This window comes from Orcinus orca, chromosome 8 (assembly GCF_937001465.1).
Source record: "Orcinus orca chromosome 8, mOrcOrc1.1, whole genome shotgun sequence".
Lineage (NCBI taxonomy): Eukaryota > Metazoa > Chordata > Mammalia > Artiodactyla > Delphinidae > Orcinus > Orcinus orca.
This window is the reverse complement of record NC_064566.1, coordinates 78,877,501-78,900,744: the sequence shown is the minus strand read 5'-3', so window position 1 is coordinate 78,900,744 and position 23,244 is coordinate 78,877,501. Positions and strand designations below refer to the sequence as shown.

General features: G+C 46.5%; 2 protein-coding genes across 2 annotated transcripts in view; one reads left to right on the top strand and one right to left on the bottom strand.

The window, feature by feature from the left end:
• Positions 1 to 1,645, bottom strand: part of LOC117197602 (glutamate carboxypeptidase 2-like) — a 37,507-nt gene extending 35,862 nt beyond the window's left edge. Inside the window, exon 1 of the mRNA XM_049713838.1 lies at positions 1,642 to 1,645. Coding sequence (XP_049569795.1) covers positions 1,642 to 1,645 — 4 coding nt within the window. The remainder of the gene's footprint in view (positions 1 to 1,641) is intronic.
• Positions 1,646 to 1,874: 229 nt separating this feature from the next.
• LOC117199201 (lysine-specific demethylase 4D-like) overlaps positions 1,875 to 23,244 on the top strand; it is a 71,559-nt gene continuing 50,189 nt past the window's right edge. The window contains 3 exon segments of the mRNA XM_049714119.1: positions 1,875 to 2,834; positions 7,658 to 7,779; positions 11,056 to 12,433. Coding sequence (XP_049570076.1) covers positions 11,474 to 12,382 — 909 coding nt within the window. The 5' untranslated portion in view covers positions 1,875 to 2,834; positions 7,658 to 7,779; positions 11,056 to 11,473 and the 3' untranslated portion in view covers positions 12,383 to 12,433.

The window sequence follows — 23,244 nt, the reverse complement described above, 5'->3', positions numbered from 1 at the left end:
AAACTAAACCAAAATACCTCAGAATTATTTAAAAAAAAAAAAGATAAAAATGATAAAACAATTCAAAAAACAAAAGGGAAAACAACCATATACAAAAACATAAATGATTAATAAAATAGAAGTCTGTTACTTAAAAGATAAAATAAAGAAAGAACTGGTTAATAAATTATATAGTACTCCCTGCTACAGGAAGAGAGTGCTCCCTGCGTGGGAGAAGCTGGTGCAGAGTGGCAAGTGGTGATGGGACTCGGGGAGGGGTAGTCATTTTATAGAGGTGGACCCTGCCAAACCCCATTTTAACCAGGTCAACATCAAGAGTCATAAACTGGGAATTCCCTGGCCGTCCAGTGGTTAGGACTCTGCGCTTTCACTACCTAGGGCCCAGGTTCGATCCCTGGCCAGGGAACTAAGATCCCACAAACTGCGAGGTGTGGCCCCCCCCATAAATTACTTTGATAGTATATGTCCTTGATATGATGTGATTAAAATGTGACAAAATTCCCTCCATAATCTTCCTCCAAGAAAACAGAGAAACTCAAGATAATCATAAGAAAAGCATCAAATTCCAATAGAGGGGCATCCTCCCCCAGACTGTCAGGTTTCTATACAATCTTTTGGTCAAAAACAAGGAAAGTCTGAGAATCTGTTACAGCCAAGAGAAACCTAAGGAGACATGAAAACTAAATGTAATTTGATATTTTAGATGAGATCTTGGAACAGAAAAAGGACATTCTGTAAAAGGTGAGGAAATCTGACCTTTAGTAGACAGTAACATATTGACATTGGTTCATTAATTGTCATCAATATACCATGGGAATTAAGATGTTACTAAAAGGGGGACATGCGAGTGGGGTCGGGTCAATACTCCCTGATCCACGTGCTCAATGCTTTGTAAATCTAAAACTGCCCCAAAATTTAGGTATTACTAAATATTGTAAATAATAAACAAACAGGAGAAGGCATCAATAAACAATATTAGAATGAAAAAAATTTGAAACATAATCTGAGTTTTGGAAACAGTCTACCAGACAGCACATTATAAACCAAATGATTCTATGAACCACTATGTGGCATAATCTTTTAGAGCACTTTTAAAAATATTTTAGATTATGAAATATAAAGTGTTCACAGAAATCTATAAAGCATATATGTACACTTCAACAAATAACTATAGAGTGAGCAGAAGTGGAACCAGTATCCAGGTCAAGAAATGCAACATTGCCAGGCACCTGGCTGCCTGACTTGTGCTCTTTTGCCCAGATTACAGCCCCTTCTGCCTCCTGGACTGACCTTTTCCTAACTATTCACATAGTAATTTTGGTAAACATTATAAAATTAAAACTCTGTCCATTTTTGAAAACTTTATATAACCTTGAAGAATCACAATTGTATTTATGTCCTTTAGTGTATTTTTGGTGTAGTTTTTCATCACTTACGCCTTTGCATGCAGCTGGACTTTGCTGTTTCAGTACTGTAAAGTATTCAACCATATAATCGTGTTGGGCCGGGTCCTGTGAGAAGGGTGTCTGTCGCGCTTCTGGGGCGAGCTCCCTCCTTCCGGAGCCCGATGGACAAGCCTGGGGGCGGCAGAGGTTGTGCCCCGGCTGTGGCCGCGAACGCTCCTGTGGGCCGTGTTCTTACCCATACCGCAGACCCCCGGCCCACCCCCCGCCCAGTCGTGGACTTGGCGGCTCGTGGAGCGCCTCCGTGGGCCCAAAGGGGAGAGTCGATTGGTGGGGGATGACGCACCGTCGGTGAGAAAGCCTTCTCTAGCTGTCCGAGAGGGAGCCTTGGGGTACCGGACCCCCAGCCGCTGCCCCTCTCAAGCGTGCAGTGGTCACGGTGGCGACTGCCAGAACACGTGGGCAGAGCCCCTCGCCTTCGCTGGAGGGCTTGCGCCGGCCCTGCGGTGGGGCCGAGCGCCGCTCTTTGCCTGCCGCGTGCTGCGCCTTCCCGCTCTGAGTCGTGGGAAGGTCCCGCCAGGCCTGCGTCCGGCGCGGGGCCGCGCGTATGCGTCTGCGTGCGCGTGCGGTGACCCCGTTGGCTAGCCCAAGGGGGCGTGGACGCCCGGATGTCCCGTCTCCCCAGCCCCGCAGCCGCGAGGAGCCTGTCGCGCCTGCCCTCTCCGCGAGTCGCAGCCGGTGGCGGTGTGTGGGAACGGTGCGGGTCGCCTCGCTCGGGAGCGTTTCCCTGGGGCGCGAGCTCCGGGGGTCGGACTTAGATGAAGGCGGATCTGGCGAGGACGGAAAGGTTGAGTTTGGGTGGATGGGTCCCCCCGTGCCACGCGGGGGGACCGTCGCACGCGGGCCCTGGCGGCGGGACCGGGTCGTGGGAGGTCCCAGGGTGGCTGGGCCTGGCCGGCGTCTCAGGCGTCGTGGGACCGCCTTCGTGTGTGTGGCGGTAGGACCCCGCACTTGTTTTCCTGGTGGTCCGGTAGTGTCTCGGCCCTTCCTCTCCTTGGGCAGCGCCCCGCGCCCCTGCCCCGCGGCCCTCGCCGTGTGTGCGTGCCGCCACCTCCCCGTCGCCGCCGGCCCTCACCCGCCCCCACCCTTCCGCGCCCCCTTCCCCGTCTGGGACCGAGCCGGCCTCGCCCACGTGAGGGTGTCGCCCCCCCGCCCACGGTCCTCAAGGACAACGGCATTCCCTTCGGTCGGGTCACTCAGGAGGCTGGAGAGTTCATGGTGACGTTTCCCTATGGCTACCACTCTGGCTTCAACTGCGCGGAAGCCATCAATTTTGCCACCCAGCGCTGGATCGATTATGGCAAAGTGGCCTGGGAATAGGGCTCTGCATGACCTTTGGAAAGATCTTCGTCAGAATAAGGGAGATTTCAGGTGAGCACCCTTAGGATATTAAAAATGGGTGGTTGGGTGGGGACTCTAAAAGGGACCTATAATTACCAGCTGCGAAGGGAGTTGGATGTTAGAATAGTAACATTAAGACCAGAGCTTTGTATGGTACTGACATTGTGTGTATGTGTGTGTGTGCGTGTCTTCTGTTTCCTGAAGCAATATGGAATGCAGACTTTGTTTTCTTGGAGCAGCACGGAAATAGGAAGGTGGGGAGGCTTTATCTTCCTTTCCAGCCAGGCTTCGAGATGGAACAATAAGATGAGTGTGGGCATGAAGAGGTGAGGAAGATGGGCCGTGTCCCTGGCATGCACTGTAGAGAAGAAAGGAGACTTGGGGAGGTCTGCATTGTCACCAGACTGTGAGGCCCCCTTCCCTGGCCCCTCTCCAGAGCTGCAGAAGCTTTCCTTCCTCATCATGGCAGAAAGAGTTGACCCCCAGGGGAAGCTGACTCTGTCCATTATGAAGTTTTGTCCTTGGTATGGGAAATTCCGGAAAGGCTATTACTCTGGATAGTAATAACAATTCTCTATTCAGTTCTTCTTCCCTATCACCTCTCCTGCAGCCTCTTATTTTTCTTTTAATGGTGAAGTAAATAAATGTGATGCTGTTGATGTGGTTTTGTGTTATCCCTCCAGCCACAAACTCAGTCCATCCGTGGACCCACTCTGTATGCGTATGTGCAAAGTTGAATCTGAAGCGTGATGTCTTTCGTAAAGCAAACTTTTCCATAGTCACTGCTTTGAGCTTTCCAGCAGTTACTTAGAGGGGAGAACTGGACTTAGAGTCAGCAGAAATGGCATTCAAACCTGCGCTTTGCTACTTTCTAGTCGTGGGACCTTCAGCCAAAAAATCATTGATTTTCTCTGAGCCAGAATTACAGTGCGAGAATTTTGTGACGATACTGGGGATGTAAATGTGACAGGCATGGAAGAGGTGCTCAGTTAATTTGATGTGCATTCATACACTCTCCTGGCCTCTAGGGCCAGCCCAATGCCTAGGACATCCACTCGTATTCTTTCTGTGATGCTCAGTTCTACTGTTGTTTTCCTCACCACACCCCCAGGCTTACACGTTAACTTTTCTTTTAATTAATAGACTTTATTTTTGCAGAGTACTTCGCAACAAAATTAAGTGGAAAATACAGGGGATTCCAACATACTCGGTCCCATGCTCCTCCACCAGCATCCACACCAGAAAGGAACATTTGTTACAATCGAAGAACCTGCGCTGACACCTCATTATCACCCAGAGTCCTTAGTTTAATTTATTCACTCTTGGTGTTGTACAGTCTATGGATTTGACCAATGTATAATGACATGTATCTACACTTATAATACCATACAGAATAGATTCATTGCCTAAAAATCCTCTGTGCTCTGCCTAATCATCCCCCCCTCCCCGACCCCGATAACGACTGATCATTTTACTGCTTCCATAGTTTTGTCTTTTCCAGATGACTTGTTTCACGTAGTAATATGCCTTTATGTTTCCTCCACGTTTAGTGGTTTTATAGCTCATTTCCTTGTATTGGTGAATAATATTCCATTGTATGATGTATGACCCTTTATTTATCCAATCATGTGCTGAGGGACATCTTGGTTGCTTCCAATTTTTTCTGCAATTATGAATACAACTACTATAAACATTTGTGTGCAGGTTTTGGTGTGGATGTAAGTATTCAGCTCATCTGAGTAAATACCAAAGAGTGCGACTGCTGGATTATATGGTGAGACTATATTTAGTTTCGTAAGAAACTACAAATTTTTTTTTTTTTTTTGCGGTACGCAGGCCTCTCACTGCTGTGGCCTCTGCTGTTGCCGAGCAAAGGCTCCGGACGCGCAGGCTCAGCGGCCACGGCTCACGGGCCCAGCCGCTCCGCGGCATGTGGAATCTTCCCAGACCGGGGCACGAACCCATGTCCCCTGCATCGGCAGGCGGGCTCTCAACCACTGCGCCACCAGGGAAGCCCAATATTAGCTATTTTAAATAATATTCTGTTAGAGGTACAGAGAAACTTCTGTTGATCAAAAAAAAAATGAAAAAGCGTGAAAAGACAAATCAAAGAGTGAGAACAGATATCGTGTTACTCATACCCAGTAAAGAACTAATAAGCAGAACATATAACTACTACCAAGGCAGACAACCCAGCAGAAAAATGGACAAAATACTTGATGAGGCACTTCCTGAAGGAGCACCTCCAATCAGCCAATAATCATAAGAAAAATTGGTTCACCCCTATTAGTAACCAATAAATGCAAATCAGTATGAGGTACCCCTATACCCTCACCTGATCGGCTAAAACTGTAAAGGCAGAAAATCACCAAAGGTTTGCAGAAGTGAAGGGTGATGAGCACCCTTGCATGCAGCTAGTGTGTAAACTGGTGAAATATGTTGAAAAAATTTGGCAAGTTTAAGTTTACATATTCTATGGCCATTATACACGTCAGAGAATTTTCAGAGCAACAATGTTTGTAAGAGGCCCAAAGTGGAAGCAACCCAAAGCCCCATCAACAGTAGAAAGTTTATATGGTTGAATACTTTACAGCACTGAAACAGCAAAGTCCAGCTGCATGCAAGGACGTAAGTGATGAAAAAATACACCAAAAATACGCTAAAGGACATAAATACAATTGTGTTTCTTCAGGGTTATATAAAGTTTTCAAAACTGGACAGAGTTTTAATTTTATAATGTTTACCAAAATTACTATGTGAATAGTTAGGATAAAGTCAGTCCAGGAGGCAGAAGGGGCTGTAATCTGGGCAAAAGAGCACAAGTCAGGCAGCCAGGTGCCTGGCAATGTTGCATTTCTTGACCTGGATACTGGTTCCACTTCTGCTCACTCTATAGTTATTTGTTGAAGTGTACATATATGCTTTATAGATTTCTGTGAACACTTTATATTTCATAATCTAAAATATTTTTAAAAGTGCTCTAAAAGATTATGCCACATAGTGGTTCATAGAATCATTTGGTTTATAATGTGCTGTCTGGTAGACTGTTTCCAAAACTCAGATTATGTTTCAAATTTTTTTCATTCTAATATTGTTTATTGATGCCTTCTCCTGTTTGTTTATTATTTACAATATTATATTTAGTAATACCTAAATTTTTGAGCAGTTTTAGATTTATAAAACATTGAGCACGTGGATCAGGGAGTATTGACCCGACCCCACTCGCATGTCCCCCTTTTAGTAACATCTTAATTCCCATGGTATATTGATGACAATTAATGAACCAATGTCAATATGTTATTGTCTGCTAAAGGCTATCATTGGTTCAGATTTCCTCACCTTTTACGGAATGTCCTTTTTCTGTTCCAAGATCTCATCTAAAATATCAAATTAGTTTTCATGTCTCCTTAGGTTTCTCTTGGCTGTAACAGATTCTCAGACTTTCCTTGTTTTTGACCAAAAGATTGTATAGAAACCTGACAGTCTGGGGGAGGATGCCCCTCTATTGGAATTTTGATGCTATTCTTATGATTATCTTGAGTTTCTCTGTTTTCTTGGAGGAAGATTACGGAGGGAATTTTGTCACATTTTAATCACATCATATCAAGGACATATACTATCAAAGTAATTTATGGCTTTTTTTTGGGGGGGGGGCCACACCTCGCAGTTTGTGGGATCTTAGTTCCCTGGCCAGGGATCGAACCTGAGCCCTAGGTAGTGAAAGCGCGGAGTGCTAACCACTGGACGGCCAGGGAATTCCCAGTTTATGACTCTTGATGTTGACCTGGTTAAAATGGGGTTTGGCAGGGTCCACCTCTATAAAATGACTACCCCTCCCCGAGTCCCATCACCACTTGCCACTCTGCACCAGCTTCTCCCACGCAGGGAGCACTCTCTTCCTGTAGCAGGGAGTACTATATAATTTATTAACCAGTTCTTTCTTTGTTTTATCTTTTAAGTAACAGACTTCTATTTTATTAATCATTTATATTTTTGTATATGGTTGTTTTCCCTTTTGTTTTTTGAATTGTTTTATCATTTTTATCTTTTTTTTCTTTCAAATAATTCTGAGGTATTTTGGTTTAGTTTTTACTAACTACTTGCAGACAACAGAAAAATCAATAGATTTTTAGCTATTATATGGATATTGTTGTAGATGTTATGTGGATATTCATTTTTAAATAAATATGGTGGTGTTCCCTTTTTTCATTATTGACTTTCAATTTTATTTCATGATTGAAATAAAAGATTGATCAAGAGGGTACTCAATATGTAGATTCTGTGGAATTTTTATTGAGATTTATTATGTGGTCTTAACAGCGGTAAAATTTTGTAAATGTTTTATATGTGTTGAAAAGCATTTTCTATGTGGTTGCTGCAGGAAATATAGTCAAAGTTGTTAACTATATTGTTTATACTTTTGTAACAGTATTAATTTTCTTCTGTCCTCATGTATCAGTTTCTGGAAGAACGGTGTTTGAAAAAGAAACCTCACACGATGATTGCAGATATGTCAGTTTTACCTTATAATTCTCAGTCTTTGTGTTCTGTGTCTCAGTGCTATGTGTCTAGGTGCGTAAAGTGCATCATTGTAATCTTTCCCACGAGTTTTTCTTTTTCATAACTAAAGCTGCCCTTCTTTTACCTTATAAATACATTTGATATTAATTGCTGCTAGACCAGGTTTCTTTAGTTTAATAATTGCTTGGTTTGACTTTCCCACTCCTTTTATTTGCAACCTCTTAGTTTGCTGTAAGACTGGTTTAAAATCTCAAAGGGGCGCAGACAAAGTGGGCTGACCAACGAGAGCAATTACCGTTGACTGGTGCTGATCAGATTATACCTTTGCCCAGGTAGAAAGCCAGAGCCGTCAGGACATGGGTCTGCATTTGGAGGCCAGCTGCCCAGAGAACACTGTCTCTCTCTCTGGGTCCTTGAATATCTCCAACTGGAATCAGGATTTTGTTGGTAGAAGGTAGGTCACTTTATTTCTGTAATTTGTGCTTATGAGCAAAAGAGTTATTTTCCTACCAGAAGTTTTAAAAAATGACACTATGCATATAGAGAGAGTGAGCGAGAGAGAGGGTACTATACATTGGGATATCCTTTCCTTGAGTTTTTATTTTTAAACTATTGTCCTTCTTGTGAAGTTAATTTTTTTCTTAATATTTTCTTGGTAAAAATCACAAAGATTTTCAGGAAAAAGCACCTCATTTAGTGAACTGCGATGTAATGGGAATGAGAGGGTTTCTAGAACTGGGTAAGGATTGTGTCAATTGGAAGGGACTTGAAAAATATGTGGGATCAAATTAGAGATTTTGATTGGATATGAGGGTATTAGATTTGGGGTGGTACTGATTGAATTGAAATTGGTGTGGGACATATATAGCCAGACTTTGAGCACAGCCTGTTTCATTCAGAGGCTGAATCCTTCAAGGAAACCATTTTCTGGGTCCTGTGTATCATCATTTGGAATTAAGAATTTAGACTGGCAGAAGGCAGGCACTTTTTTGGCCTTTCTTTTTTTCCTTTAAAGCATAAAGATGAAAAGGATGACATTTTATACCAGAAAGCAACTTTTTTCCCCTGGTAAAATTCACATTTATTTATGCATTTAAAGTATAAGCATTGCATGCATATCATTTTTAGATTTCTTCATTGGGGCCATGTATTTCTGTTATTAAAGGGATTAAAACCTTTTTACCCTTTCACTTTATAATTGATTGTTAACTGGTGTATGGGATCTATAGATTTTGTTTGCTAACCAGTGTCTAGAAACTTGATTGAGACCTATATTTCTTTTTTTTTTAAAACATCTTTCTTGGAGTATAATTGCTTTAGAATGGTGTGTTAGTTTCTGCTTTATAACAAAGTGAATCAGTTATACATATGTGCCCACATCTATTCCCTCTTGCAACTGCCTCCCTCCCACCCTCCCTATCCTGCCCCTCTAGGTGGTCATAAAGCACTGAGCAGATCTCCCTGTGCTTTGTGGCTGCTGCCCACTAGCTATCTATTTTACGTTTGGTAGCATATGTATGTCCGTGCCACTCTCTGACTTTGTCCCAGGTTACCCTTCCCCCTCCCATATCCTCAAGTCCATTCTCTAGTAGGTCTGCATCTTTATTCCCATCTTGCCCCTAGGTTCTTCATGACAATTTTTTTTTTTTTAGATTCCATATATATGTGTTAGCATACAGTATTTGTATTTCTCTTTCTGACTTACTTCACTCTATATGACAGGCTCTAGGTCCATGCACCTCACTACAAATAACTCAGTTTCGTTCCTTTCTATGGCTGAGTAATATTCCATTGTATATATGTGCCACATCTGCTTTATCCATTCATCCTGTTGATGGACACTTTGGTTGCTTCCATGTCCTGGCTATTGTAAATAGAGGTGCAATGAACATTTTGGAACATGACTCTTTTTGAATTATGGTTTTCTCATGGTATATGCCCAGTAGTGGGATTGCTGGGTCGTATGGTAGTTCTATTTGTAGTTTTTTAAGGAACCTCCATACTGTTCTCCATAGTGGCTGTATCAATCTACATTCTCACCAACAGTGCAAGAGCGTTCCCTTTTCTCCAAACCCTCTCCAGCATTTATTGTTTGTAGATTTTTTGATGATGGCCGTTGTGACCGGTGTGAGATGATATCTCAGTGTAGCTTTGATTTGCATTTCTGTAATGATAAACGAGGTTGAGCATTCTTTCATGTGTCTGCTGGCAATCTGTATATCTTCTTTGGAGAAATGTCCATTTAGGTCTTCTGCCCACTTTTGGAGTGGGTTGTTTGTTTTTATAATGTTGAGCTGCATGAGCTGCTTCCAAATTTTGGAGATTAATCCTTTGTCAGTTGCTTCATTTGCAAATATTTTCTCCCATTCTGAGTGAACCCTATATTTCTAATAATTTGTCTATCAATGCAAATTAATGATTAGAACTTAATTAGAATTTTTCAGGTATTTACACATTAAGGATAATGCTTGTTAAGGATGTGTATATTTGTGTTCTGTACTTTTTTCCTGCTTTTGTTTACATAGACATTCTTTCTATAATGGTAGATTTTTATCTGCATCCCCTGTTTTATTATAACGTGATATACTTGTACTTTTCTCTCTTTTCTCTTATGCTTATGTTTTTACACTTTTCATGGTCTACAAATTGCATTTTGGTTTCAGTCATCATTTCTATTGGGTGTTATGTTTTCTTTTGTAATTGTTTCAGCTTATTTCATTGTTTTCCTTTCCCTAATTTATCTTTTGGGTTAAGCTATCCAGTTTATTGAGTTGAGTGCTTAACTCCTTTCTTTTCAAGCTTGCTTAATGTCCGTACTGTTCAGTTAAGTTTTAATTACTCTTTTTCTGTCTTATGATTTGTCCTAATTCTTTATTTTTAAATTTCAGCTTTTTTGCTGTATAATTGACTTTTAAAATTGTAAAATATTCAGTCAACTTTGTGGTGATTTGATATACATTGTGAAAGGATTCCCCCCATCTAGTTAATTAACACATTTCCTTCATATATTTACTTTTTTTGGTAAGAACATTTACATCCTACTCTTCTGGAAAATTTCAACTATACATCACATTGTTATCAACTATAGTCACCGTGGTTAACATTAGCTCCTGAGACTTTATTCACTGTGTACCCTTTTACCCTCCCTTCCCTGCCCTCCCCCACAACCACTTTTCTACTCTGGTTCTGTAAGTTTTACTCTTTTTTTTTTTTTTTAACATTCCACATGTAAGTGATACCATGCCATATTTGTCTTTCTCTGTCTTACTTTACTGGACATAATACCCTCCAGGACCATCCATATTGTTGCAAATGACAAAATTTCATTCTTTTTATGGCTGAGTAGTATTCCATTGTATCTATGTACCACATCTTCTGTATCCATTCAACCATCACTGGACATGTTGGTTGTTTCCATATCTTATCCATTGTGAATGTGGGAGGGCGGATATCTCCTTGATATTCTGTTTTTATTTCCTTTAGCTATATACCCAGAAGTGAGACTGCAGCATCATATGGTGGTTCTAGTTACAATTTTTGAGGAACCTCCATACTGTTTTCCATAGTATGCACCATAGCTGCACCAGTTTACATGCCTACCAAAAGAGTGTACTTTTTGCCCTTAAATTCAAACTTTGAAATTAAGATTACTATACAGTTTTCTTTTACTTGATGTTAAATCAGTTTGTTCTGTCATCCACTTTTTTTCAATAATTTGTACTTTCTTTAGGTTTGGCTTGGAAACTTCCATGAAGAGACTTTCTGCTACAGTGAGGTGAGAAGCCACCCATGCACTCAAGCCTGGGAATCTGGAGAGGTCTCAGGCACTTATACCCCCAACAGAGGAAACTCACAGAGCTGCAGGCTGAGGCAGGACTTGGCTCAGAGAGCCGTCTCATCTGGGAAATACTGGATTTCCTTTGGCTCCAAAATGCTGACAAGAGTAGAGTCCTTCTGGTGGATGGACAAGCCTGGAGAAGATACAAGCTCGTTTGTTTAAAAGTTCAAGTCTGAGTTCCTGCCTCTCAGCTCTATCAAAACTTCTTTAAAAATAAAGGAAGTATAGGGAAGAGGTTACTCCCCAGCATTCTCAGGTATCCAAAGCATACCTAAGAAGCTGGCAGTCCGTTGCTTATTCTGTTGCCGCCATGCAGTCTAAGCACTTTGGGAGCCAGAACCCAAGTTGTAAGATTATGATCGTCCACCCAACCATGGAAGAATTTGAAGATTTCAGCAAATATATTGTTGCCATGGAGTGGCAAGTTGCACACCGAGCTGGCCTAGCCAAGGTAATTCCACCGAAAGGATGGAAAGCCGGACAGATGTACGATGATACCGATGACATCTTAATAGCCGCTACCCTGCAGCAGGTGACCACTGGGCAGGCAGGTGTGTTTACTCAGCACCACAGAAAGAAGAAAGCCATGACCGTGAGCGAGTATCGCCGCTTAACAAACAGTGAATGACACCAGACTGCATTCTACTCTGATTTTGAGGATCTGGAGTGAAAATATTGGAAAACACGCCCCTATGATTCACCAGTATACGGTGCGGACGTCAGTGGCTCCTTATTCGATGAAAACACGAAGCGGTGGAACCTTGGACACCTGGGAACCATTCAGGACCTGCTGGAACAGGAGTGCGGAGTGGTCATCGAAGGCGTCAACACCCCCTGCCTGTATTTCGGCATGTGGAAGACCGCCTTCGCCTGGCACACAGAGGACATGGACCTTTACAGCATCAACTACCTGCACTTCGGGGAGCCCAAGACTTGGTACGCGGTGCCCCCGGAGCACGACCGGTGCCTGGAACGCCTGGCCAGGGAGCTTTTCCCGGGCAGCTCGCGGGGCTGTAAGGCCTTCCTGCGGCACAAGGTGGCTCTCTTCTTGCCCAAGGTCCTCAAGGACAACGGCATCCCCTTCGATCGGGTCACTCAGGAGGCTGGAGATTTCATAGTGACGTTTCCCTATGGCTACCACTCTGGCTACAACTGCGCGGAAGCCATCAATTTTGCCACCCAGCGCTGGATCGATTATGGCAAAGTGGCTTGGGAATAGGGCTCTGCATGACCTTTGGAAAGATCTTCGTCAAAATAAGGGAGATTTCAGGTGAGCACCCTTAGCATATTAAAAATAGGTGGTTGGGTGGGGACTCTAAAATGGACCTATAATTACCAGCTGCGAAGGGAGTTGGCTGTTAGAATAGTAACATTAAGACCAGAGCTTTGTATGGTACTGAAATTGTGTGTGTGTGTGTGTGTGTGTGTGTGTGTGTGTGTGTGTGTGTCTTCTGTTTCCTGAAGCAATATGGAATGCAGACTTTGTTTTCTTGGAGCAGCACGGAAATAGGAAGGTGGGGAGGCTTTATCTTCCTTTCCAGCCAGGCTTGGGGATGGAACAATAAGATGAGTGTGGGCATGAAGAGGTGAGGAAGATGGGCCGTGTCCCTGGCATGCACTGTAGAGAAGAAAGGAGACTTGGGGAGGTCTGCATTGTCACCAGACTGTGAGGCCACCTTCCCTGGCCCCTCTCCAGAGCTGCAGAAGTTTTCCTTCCCCATAATGGCAGAGAGGGTGACCCCCAGGGGAAGCTGACTCTGTCCATTATGAAGTTTTGTCCTTGGTATGGGAAATTCCAGAAAGGCTATTACTCTGGATAGTAATAACAATTCTCTATTCAGTTCTCCTTCCCTATCACCTCCCCTGCAGCCTCTTATTTTTCTTTTAATGGTGAAGTAAATAAATGTGATGCTGTTGATGTGGTTTTGTGTTGTCCCTGCAGCCACAAACTCAGTCCATCCATGGACCCACTCTGTATGCGTATGTGCAAAGTTGAATCTGAAGCGTGATGTCTTTCGTAAAGCAAACTTTTCCATAGTCACTGCTTTGAGCTTTCCAGCAGTTACTTAGAGGGGAGAACTGGACTTAGAGTCAGCAGAAATGGCATTCAAACCTGTGCTTTGCTACTGTCTAGTCGTGGGACCTTCAGCCAAAAAATCATTGATTTTCTCTGAGCCAGAATTACAGTGCGAGAATTTTGTAACGATACTGGGGTTGTAAATGTAACAGGCATGTAAGAGGTACTCAGTTAATTTGATGTGCATTCAGACACACTCCTGGCCTCTAGGGCCAGCCCAATGCCTAGGACATCCACTCGTATTCTTTCTGTGATGCTTAGTTCTACTCTTGTGTTCCTCACCACACCCCCAGGCTTACACGTTAACTTTTCTTTTAATTAATAGACTTTATTTTTGCAGAGTACTTCGCAACAAAATTAAGTGGAAAATACAGGGGATTCCAACATATTCGGTCCCATGCTTCTCCACCAGCATCCACACCAGAAGGGAACATTTGTTACAGTCGAACAACCTGCACTGACACCTCATTATCACCCAGAGTCCTTAGTTTAATTTATTCACTCTTGGTGTTGTACAGTCTATGGATTTGACCAATGTATAATGACATGTATCTACACTTATAATACCATACAGAATAGATTCATTGCCTAAAAATCCTCTGTGCTCTGCCTAATCATCCCCCCTCCCCCCCCGACAACCACTGATCATTTTACTGCTTCCATAGTTTTGTCTTTTCCAGATGACTTCTTTCTCGTAGTAATATGCCTTTAAGTTTCCTCCACGTTTAGTGCTTTTATAGCTCATTCCCTTGTATTGGTGAATAATATTCCATTGTGTTTTGTATGACCCTTTATTTATCCACTCACGTGCTGAAGGACATCTTGGTTGCTTCCAATTTTTTCTGCAATTATGAATACAACTACTATAAACATTTGTGTGCAGGTTTTGGTGTGGATGTAAGTTTTCAGCTCATCTGAGGAAATAGCAAAGAGTGCAACTGCTGGATTGTATGGTGAGACTATATTTAATTTTGTAAGAAACTGCAAATTTTTAGGTTTTTTTTATTTTTTTTGTGGTATGCAGGCCTCTCACTGCTATGGCCTCTCCCGTTGCGGAGCACAGGCTCCGGACGTGCAGGCTCAGGGGCCATGGCTCACGGGCCCAGCCGCTCCGCGGCATGTAGGATCTTCCTGGACTGGGATTCGAACCCATGTCCCCTGCATCGGCAGGCGGGCTCTCAACCGGTTCGCCAGCAGGGAAGCCCTGCTAATTATTTTTACAGGTAGAAAACTGATTTTTTTTTTTTTTTTTTGCTCATGATCTACCGCATGTTTGCACAAAAGGTCACACATACCCATTTACAAATTCCACTCCTTGTCGTATTTGTCCTTGTTGCAGTGTTACAAAGACAAGGTAAAGATTTTACAATCATTCAAGAGCCAGAGGACCCAGCCTTTATTCAGACTCCTACCCCAGCTTGTTTAGTAGTCTTTCAACAAATCAGGTTTCGATGGCTCTCCATTTGTCAGTTTAGGCAAAATGAGCTCTTAACCACGTTGCACCTCTGTTAGAGTTTGCACATAACAAGTTCAGATCAGGGCAAACATAATTTGTGCTAAATAAATATTACCTATTAGCATTATTACTTAGGAGCCCAAAGTTGTAAGATGGATATTAGAACCTGTACTTAAGCGTAACTCGTAGAAGTTGGAATTCGGGTCTTGGGACTCCTCTAAGATTTGTATAAAGGGTCAGTTATGGATCTGTCTGACTACCTGGCCACAGTGAATTATTCGTAGAGATTAACCATTACACCAATTCAGTTTCCGTGTGTATAAGGATTCCTTTCCAGATATTTGGAAATAACTTTACCATGATATTTATGTCGTTAGATTGTTACCGTATATGGGTCTTGAAGTTGCTTTTTCCCCCAGTGTTTGTGTTACCTTTCATCACTTTAAATAGGAAAGCACAAACAGTTGGTAGGAATTGGCTACCGAGGTAAGTGGAATGGACACTGATGTGAGTTGAACAGATCCTGGTGAGTAGCAGCCCTTGCCCGTCCTGCTCTGCTCACCAGCCGCTCAAACTGAAATGCCTCCCAAGCTCCTTGTCATTGACCTGCAGTGATTACAGGGTAATAGTGAGACCCTTCTCACGGTTCCTCAGCAAGTGGTGGGTGTTAGGGGGATAAGCAGTTTCAGGGAGGACAGAGGAAGGGCAGAACTGAGCCCTGTTGGGCATGGGTAACATGTTGGAGGTGCCACTCAATGAAAATGCAACATTTGTGTGGCCGGGTTTCTGGATTTGTCTAGGATCCTGGCATCCAGTATCCTCGTGCCCTAAATGTTCAGGCTCCTCTACCTAAAAAAGAGCTACGTTAAATCCTGTAGACCTCAGAGAGCATCTTTTCTTTGTCCCATCTCTCAGAGAGCCTTTTCTCAAAAGCTTCACATGGTGTCTATATATTTCAGTGCCCGTTCACTCACTCTCTTATTAATTCATTCAGCACATGTTTGCTAAGCACTTACCGTGTACCAGGCACTGTTTGTGGAATTGGGGACACAACAGTGAAAAAGGCAAAGTTTCAGTTCTCCTGGAGCTTATATTCTCATTATAAAGAGAGACATAACAAGTCAAGCAGTCACAAGGGCTAGGAGAAAAAATAAAGCAGAGTAAGGGGTTAGAGAGTGGCAGGACTGCTGTGTTGGAGAGGGTGGCCTCTTGGGAGTGTGGTCTTCGAATGCGTGCTGTGGACAAGGGAGTGAGAGCATCACCCTAGGCAGAGGGACAACACATGCAAATACCTGCGGTGGGGGCACCCCTAAGGGGCTCACAGATTAGCAAAGTGGCTGGAGAGCAGGAGAGAGGCGGCGGGAGCTGTGGCGGGGGGAAGGCATAAAATGTCATAACTCAGTGAATGCAAACTCCTCCCACTGTGTGATTGGGGCCATTGGTGTTTTAGGTGACCTGGGGGTGGAGAAATTTGGGGGCCACAGAGTCTTTGAAAGCACGGATAATTCACAGCCATCCCTGGAAATGGCTCTATCGTTCCTACCAGATGCAAATCCTGAGAGCAGAATGTCTGTATGTTCTCGTTTCCTGCTGTACCAGCTGACATGTCACGTTTCTGACTTGTATTGCATTAGGTGGGACTTTAACAGAGCCAGCAGATCACTGACATTCACTAAGTTGACAATAGCCATCTCAGCTATGTATGAGCAGCAGCAAATCAATGCAGTCAGTATTTTAGAATTGTGCTGAGGCCCACATTCACATAATGTGGAGGGCAGTGAAGGCATCTCCTCAGGAGACTTCAGGAGAAATCCTCTGGAGAAACAGCTACCAGGTGAGAGATCAGGTGTGAGAGTTGAACGGGCTATAGATTTAGAATTTGTGTCTATGCATGGGAAATCATGGTGCCAGAGACGGATAATTTTTAGGAAAGAGCTAGGATTAAGAATTTGCAAAGAAAGAGCTCAGGATCCATTCCCTGGCAATGTCAAGGGTCTATTGCATAAGTTTCTTTTTCCTGAGAAACTCCTTAGTAACCAGGTGACCTAACCTCAGCTCTCTTGTGGTATATCACCTTGACTGTACTTACACATGACCCTCTAGGACCCTGAGTACTTTATTACCCTATGGTTTAGCTCATGGATTGAACCAGATTAAAACAGTTGATAATTATCTTTCTTGGCTTTCTCTGTTTAGTGAGGACTCAATGAATATTGTCGATTGAGTGAATGACTTGAAACCACCAATAGAAATGAAAAAAAGAGCTAGTATCATAAGAAACACCTAAAATAAATAAATAATTCCTATTACAGCATAATTGCTTTTATGTTAATTGTCTTTTAAAACAAGATATCCAGTTCTAAGCTGGGGTTTGAAATAACTTACAGAGCCAGAAAATAAACTCTGTTTGTCTTATTCCAATATGAGACCTTCATTCATTGACTCCACAAATATTAAGCACCCTCACCGTGCCAGGCTAGTCCTACGTGCTAAGGAAACATAGTATGACGTTTATGATCTGCTAGGAGACAGACAGGCAGTTAGGCAGTTTCACCACGCCACAGCTTCTTCCCAGCTACAGTAACCATAGCCAGGCTCCCCCCCAAACTGCTGGTTTTAGAGCCTCTGAAGAAAGGCATCTTTTACTGGGAACAGTCAGCCTCAAGTTCAGGACCAAAGCCTCTTGGGACTCTCAGAGCTGTTTCAGTATGTTCCCGGGCTCATGGCAGCTCTCTTGTTTACTTTTCTCAGTCATACTCTTCTTCTTCTTCTTCCTCCTCCTCCTCCGCCTCCACCTTTTCTTCTTCTACTTCCTCCTCCACCACCTCCTCCTCCTTCTCCTCCTCCGCCTCGTGCACCGCCTCCTCCTACTTTTTCTTCCTCTTCTTCCTCCTCCACCACCTCCTCCTCCTTCTCCTCCTCCGCCTCCTCCACCGCCTCCTTTTACTTCCTCTTCTTCCTCCTCCACCAACTCCTCCTCCTCCTCCTCCGCCTCCTCCACCGCCACCTCCTTCTTTTTCTTCTTCCTCTTCCTCCTCCACCACCTCCTCCTCCTCCTCTGCCTCCTGCACCGCCTCCTCTTTCTTTTTTTTCCTCTTCTTTCTCTTCCACCACCTCCTCCTCCTCCTCCTCCGCCTCCTCCATCTTTTTCTTCCTCTTCTTCCTCCTCCACCACCTCCTCCTCCGCCTCCTCCACCGCCTCTTCCTTCTTTTTCTTCCTCTTCTTCCTGCTCCACCACCTCCTCCTCCTCCTCCACCTCCTCCACCACCTCCTCCTTTTTCTTCCTCTTCTTCCTCCTCCACCACCTCCTCCTGCACCTCCTCCATCACCTCCTCCTTTTTCTTTTCTTCTTTCTCTTCCACCACCTTCTCCTCCTCCTCCTCCACCACCTCCTCCTTTTTCTTCCTCTTCTTCCTTCTCCACCACCTCCTCCTCCTCCGCCTCCTCCACCACCTCCTCCATCTTTTTCTTCCTCTTCTTCCTCCTCCACCACCTCCTCCTCCTCCGCCTCCTCCACCACCTCCTCCATCTTTTTCTTCCTCTTCTTCCTCCTCCACCACCTCCTCCTCCTCCTCCGCCTCCTCCACCACCTCCTCCTTTTTCTTCCTCTTCTTCCTCCTCCACCACCTCCTCCTCCTCCTCCACCTCCTCCACCACCTCCTCCTTTTTCTTCCTCTTCTTCCTCCTCCACAACCTCCTCCTCCTCCGCCTCCTCCACCGCCTCCGCCTTCATTTTCTTCCTCTTCTTCCTCCTCCACAACCTACTCCTCCTCCGCCACCTTCAACTCCTCCTCCTTCTTTTTCTTCCTCTTCTTCCTCCTCCACCACCTCCTCCTCCTCCTCCTCCACCGCCTCCTCCTTCTTTTTCTTCCTCTTCTTCCTCTTCCAGCACCTCCTCCTCCTCCTCCTCCTCCTCCTCCACCACCTCCTCCACGGCCTCCTTCTTCTTTTTCTTCCTCTTCTTCCTCCTCCACCACCTCCTCCTCCTCCTCCACCTCCTCCACCGCCTCCTCCTTCTTTTTCTTCCCCTTCTTCCTCCTCCACCACATCCTCCTCCTCCTCCTCCGCCTCCTCCACCGCCTCCTCCTTCTTTTTCGTCCTCTTCTTTCTCCTCCACCACCTCCTCCTCCGCCTCCTCCACCGCCTCCTCCTTCTTTTTCTTCCTCTTCTTCCTCGTACACCACTTTCTCCTCTTCCTCCTCCGCCTCCTCCACCGCCTCCTTCTTTTTCTTCCTCTTCCTCCTCCACCACCTCCTCCTCCTCCTCCACCTCCTCCACCGCCTCCTCCTTCTTTTTCTTCCCCTTCTTCCTCCTCCACCACCGCCTCCTCATCCTCCACCGCCTCCTCCTTTTTCTTCCTTTTCTTCCTCCTCCACCACCGCCGCCACCTCCTCCTCCTCCTCCGCCTCCTCCACCGCCTCCTCGTTCTTTTTCTTCCACTTCTTCCTCCTCCACCACTTTCTCCTCTTCCTCCTCCGCCTCCTCCACCGCCTCCTTCTTTTTCTTCCTCTTCCTCCTCCACCACCTCCTCCTCCTCCTCTGCCTCCTCCATTGCCTACTTTCTTTTTTTTTCCTCTTCTTTCTCTTCCACCACCTCCTCCTCCTCCTCCTCTGCCTCCTCCATCTTTTTCTTCCTCTTCTTCCTCCTCCACCACCTCCTCCTCCGCCTCCTCCACCGCCTCTTCCTTCTTTTTCTTCCTCTTCTTCCTGCTCCACCACCTCCTCCTCCTCCTCCACCTCCTCCACCACCGCCTCCTTTTTCTTCCTCTTCTTCCTCCTCCACCACCTCCTCCTGCACCTCCTGCACCACCTCCTCCTTTTTCTTTTCTTCTTTCTCTTCCACAACCTTCTCCTCCTCCTCCACCTCCTCCACCACCTCCTCCTTTTTCTTCCTCTTCTTCCTTTTCCACCACCTCCTCCTCTTCCGCCTACTCCACCGCCTCCTCCTTCATTTTCTTCCTCTTCTTCCTCTTCCACCACCTCCTCCTCCGCCTCCTCCACAGCCTCATCCATCTTTTTCTTCCTCTTCTTCCTCCTCCACCACCTCCTCCTCCTCCTCCGCCTCCTCCACCTCCTCCTTTTTCTTCCTCTTCTTCCTCCTCCACCACCTCCTCCTCCACCACCTCCTCCTCCTCCGCCTCCTTCAACTCCTCCTACTTCTTTTTCTTCCTCTTCTTCCTCCTCCACCACCTCCTACTCCTCCTCCACCTCCTCCACCACTTCCTCCTTCTTTTTCTTCCTCTTTTTCCTCCTCCACCACCTCCTCCTCCTCTGCCTCCTCCACCACCTCCTCCATTTTTTCTTCCTCTTCTTCCTCCTCCACCACCTCCTCCTCCGCCGCCTCCTCCACCACCTCCTCCTTCTTTTTCTTCCTCTTCTTCCTCCTCCACCACCTCCTCCTCCTCCTCCTCCGCCTCCTCCACCACCTACTCCATCTTTTTCTTCTTCTTCTTCCTCCTCCACCACCTCCTCCTCCGCCTCCTCCACCGCCGCTTCCTTTTTCGTTCTCTTCTTCCTCCTCCACCACCTCCTCCTCCTCCTCCACCTCCTCCACCGCCTCCTTCTTCTTTTTCTTCCTCTTCTTCCTCTTCCACCACCTCCTCCTCCTCCTACACCTCCTCCACCACCTCCTCCTTCTTTTTCTTCCTCTTCTTCATCTTCCACCACCTCCTCCTCCTCCTCCTCCGCCTCTTCCACCACCTTCACCTTCTTTTTCTTCCTCTTCTTCCTCCTCCACCACCTCCTCCTCCTCCTCCTCCACCTCCTCCTCCTCCTTTTTCGCTCTCTTCTTCCTCCTCCACCACCTCCTCTTCCTCCTCCTCCACCGCCTCCTCCTTCTTCTTCATCCTCTTCTTCCTCCTACACCACCTCCTCCTCCTCCTCCTCCGCCTCCTCCACCGCTTCCTTCTTTTTCTTCCTCTTCCACCTCCACCACCTCCTCCTCCTCCTCCGCCTCCTCCACCACCTCCTCCTTTTTCTTCCTCTTCTTCCTCCTCCACGACCTCCTCCTCCACCTCCTCCACCACCTCCTCCTTTCTCTTCCCCTTCTTTCTCCTCCACCACCTCCTCCTCCTACTCCACATCCTCCACCACCTCCTCCTTTTTCTTCTTCTTCTTCCTCCTCCACCACCTCCTCCTCCGCCTCCTCCACCTCCTCTTCCTTCTTTTTCTTCCTCTTCTTCCTGCTCCACCACCTCCTCCTCCTCCTCCACCTCCTCCACCACCTCCTCCTTTTTCTTCCTCTTCTTCCTCCTCCACAACCTCCTCCTGCACCTCCTCCATCACCTCCTCCTTTTTCTTTTCTTCTTTCTCTTCCACCACCTTCTCCTCCTCCTCCTCCACCACCTCCTCCTTTTTCTTCCTCTTCTTCCTTCTCCACCACCTCCTCCTCCTCCGCCTCCTCCACCTTCTCCTCCTTCTTTTTCTTCCTCTTCTTCCTCCTCCACCACCTCCTCCTCCTCCTCCACCTCCTCCACCACCTCCTCCTTTTTCTTCCTCTTCTTCCTCCTCCACAACCTCCTCCTACTCCGCGTCCTCCACCGCCTCCGCCTTCATTTTCTTCCTCTTCTTCCTCCTCCACAACCTACTTCTCCTCCGCCACCTTCAACTCCTCCTCCTTCTTTTTCTTCCTCTTCTTCCTCCTCCACCACCTCCTCCGCCTCCTACTCCTCCTCCTCCTCCACCGCCTCCTCCATCTTATTCTTCCTCTTCTTCCTCCTCCACCACATCCTCCTCCACCTCCTCCACGGCCTCCTTCTTCTTTTTCTTCCTCTTCTTCCTCCTCCACCACCTCCTCCTCCTCCTCCACCTCCTCCACCACCTCCTCCTTTTTCTTCCCCTTCTTCCTCCTCCACCACCGCCTCCTCATCCTCCACCGCCTCCTCCTTTTTCTTCCTTTTCTTCCTCCTCCACAACCGCCGCCACCTCCGCCTCCTCCACCGCCTCCTCCTTCTTTTTCTTCCTCTTCTTCCTCCTCCACCACATCCTCCTCCTCCTCCGCCTCCTCCACCGCCTCCTCCTTCTTTTTCGTCCTCTTCTTTCTCCTCCACCACCTCCTCCTCCGCCTCCTCCACCGCCTCCTCCTTCTTTTTCTTCCACTTCTTCCTCCTCCACCACTTTCTCCTCTTCCTCCTCCGCCTCCTCCACCGCCTCCTTCTTTTTCTTCCTCTTCCTCCTCCACCACCTCCTCCTCCTCCTCTGCCTCCTCCATCGCCCACTCTTTCTTTTTTTTTCCTCTTCTTTCTCTTCCACCACCTCCTCCTCCTACTCCTCCGCCTCCTCCATCTTTTTCTTCCTCTTCTTCCTCCTCCACCACCTCCTCCTCCGCCTCCTCCACCGCCTCTTCCTTCTTTTTCTTCCTCTTCTTCCTGCTCCACCACCTCCTCCTCCTCCTCCACCTCCTCCACCACCTCCTCCTTTTTCTTCCTCTTCTTCCTCCTCCACCATCTCCTCCTGCACCTCCTGCACCACCTCCTCCTTTTTCTTTTCTTCTTTCTCTTCCACAACCTTCTCCTCCTCCTCCACCTCCTCCACCACCTCCTCCTTTTTCTTCCTCTTCTTCCTTCTCCACCACCTCCTCCTCCTCCGCCTACTCCACCGCCTCCTCCTTCATTTTCTTCCTCTTCTTCCTCTTCCACCACCTCCTCCGCCTCCTCCACCGCCTCATCCATCTTTTTCTTCCTCTTCTTCCTCCTCCACCACCTCCTCCTCCTCCTCCGCCTCCTCCACCACCTCCTCCTTTTTCTTCCTCTTCTTCCTCCTCCACCACCTCCTCCTCCTCCTCCACCTCCTCCACCACCTCCTCCTTTTTCTTCCTCTTCTTCCTCCTCCACCACCTCCTCCTCCTCCGCCTCCTCCACCGCCTCCTCCTTCATTTTCTTCCTCTTCTTCCTCCTCCACCACCTCCTCCTCCTCCGCCTCCTTCAACTCCTCCTCCTTCTTTTTCTTCCTCTTCTTCCTCCTCCACCACCTCCTCCTCCTCCTCCACCTCCTCCACCACCTCCTCCGTTTTCTTCTTCTTCTTCCTCCTCCACCACCTCCTCCTCCGCCGCCTCCTCCACCGCCTCCTCCTTCTTTTTCTTCCTCTTCTTCCTCCTCCACCACCTCCTCCTCCGCCTCCTCCACCGCCTCCTCCTTTTTCGTTCTCTTCTTCCTCCTCCACCACCTCCTCCTCCTCCTCCACCTCCTCCACCGCCTCCTTCTTCTTTTTCTTCCTCTTCTTCCTCTTCCACCACCTCCTCCTCCTCCTACACCTCCTCCACCACCTCCTCCTTCTTTTTCTTCCTCTTCTTCATCTTCCACCACCTCCTCCTCCTCCTCCACCTCCTCCACCACCTCCTCCATCTTTTTCTTCCTCTTCTTCCTCCTCCACCACCTCCTCCTCCTCCTCCTCCGCCTCTTCCACCACCTTCACCTTCTTTTTCTTCCTCTTCTTCCTCCTCCACCACCTCCTCCTCCTCCTCCTCCACCTCCTCCACCGCCTCCTCCTCCTTTTTCGCTCTCTTCTTCCTCCTCCACCACCTCCTCTTCCTCCTCCTCCACCGCCTC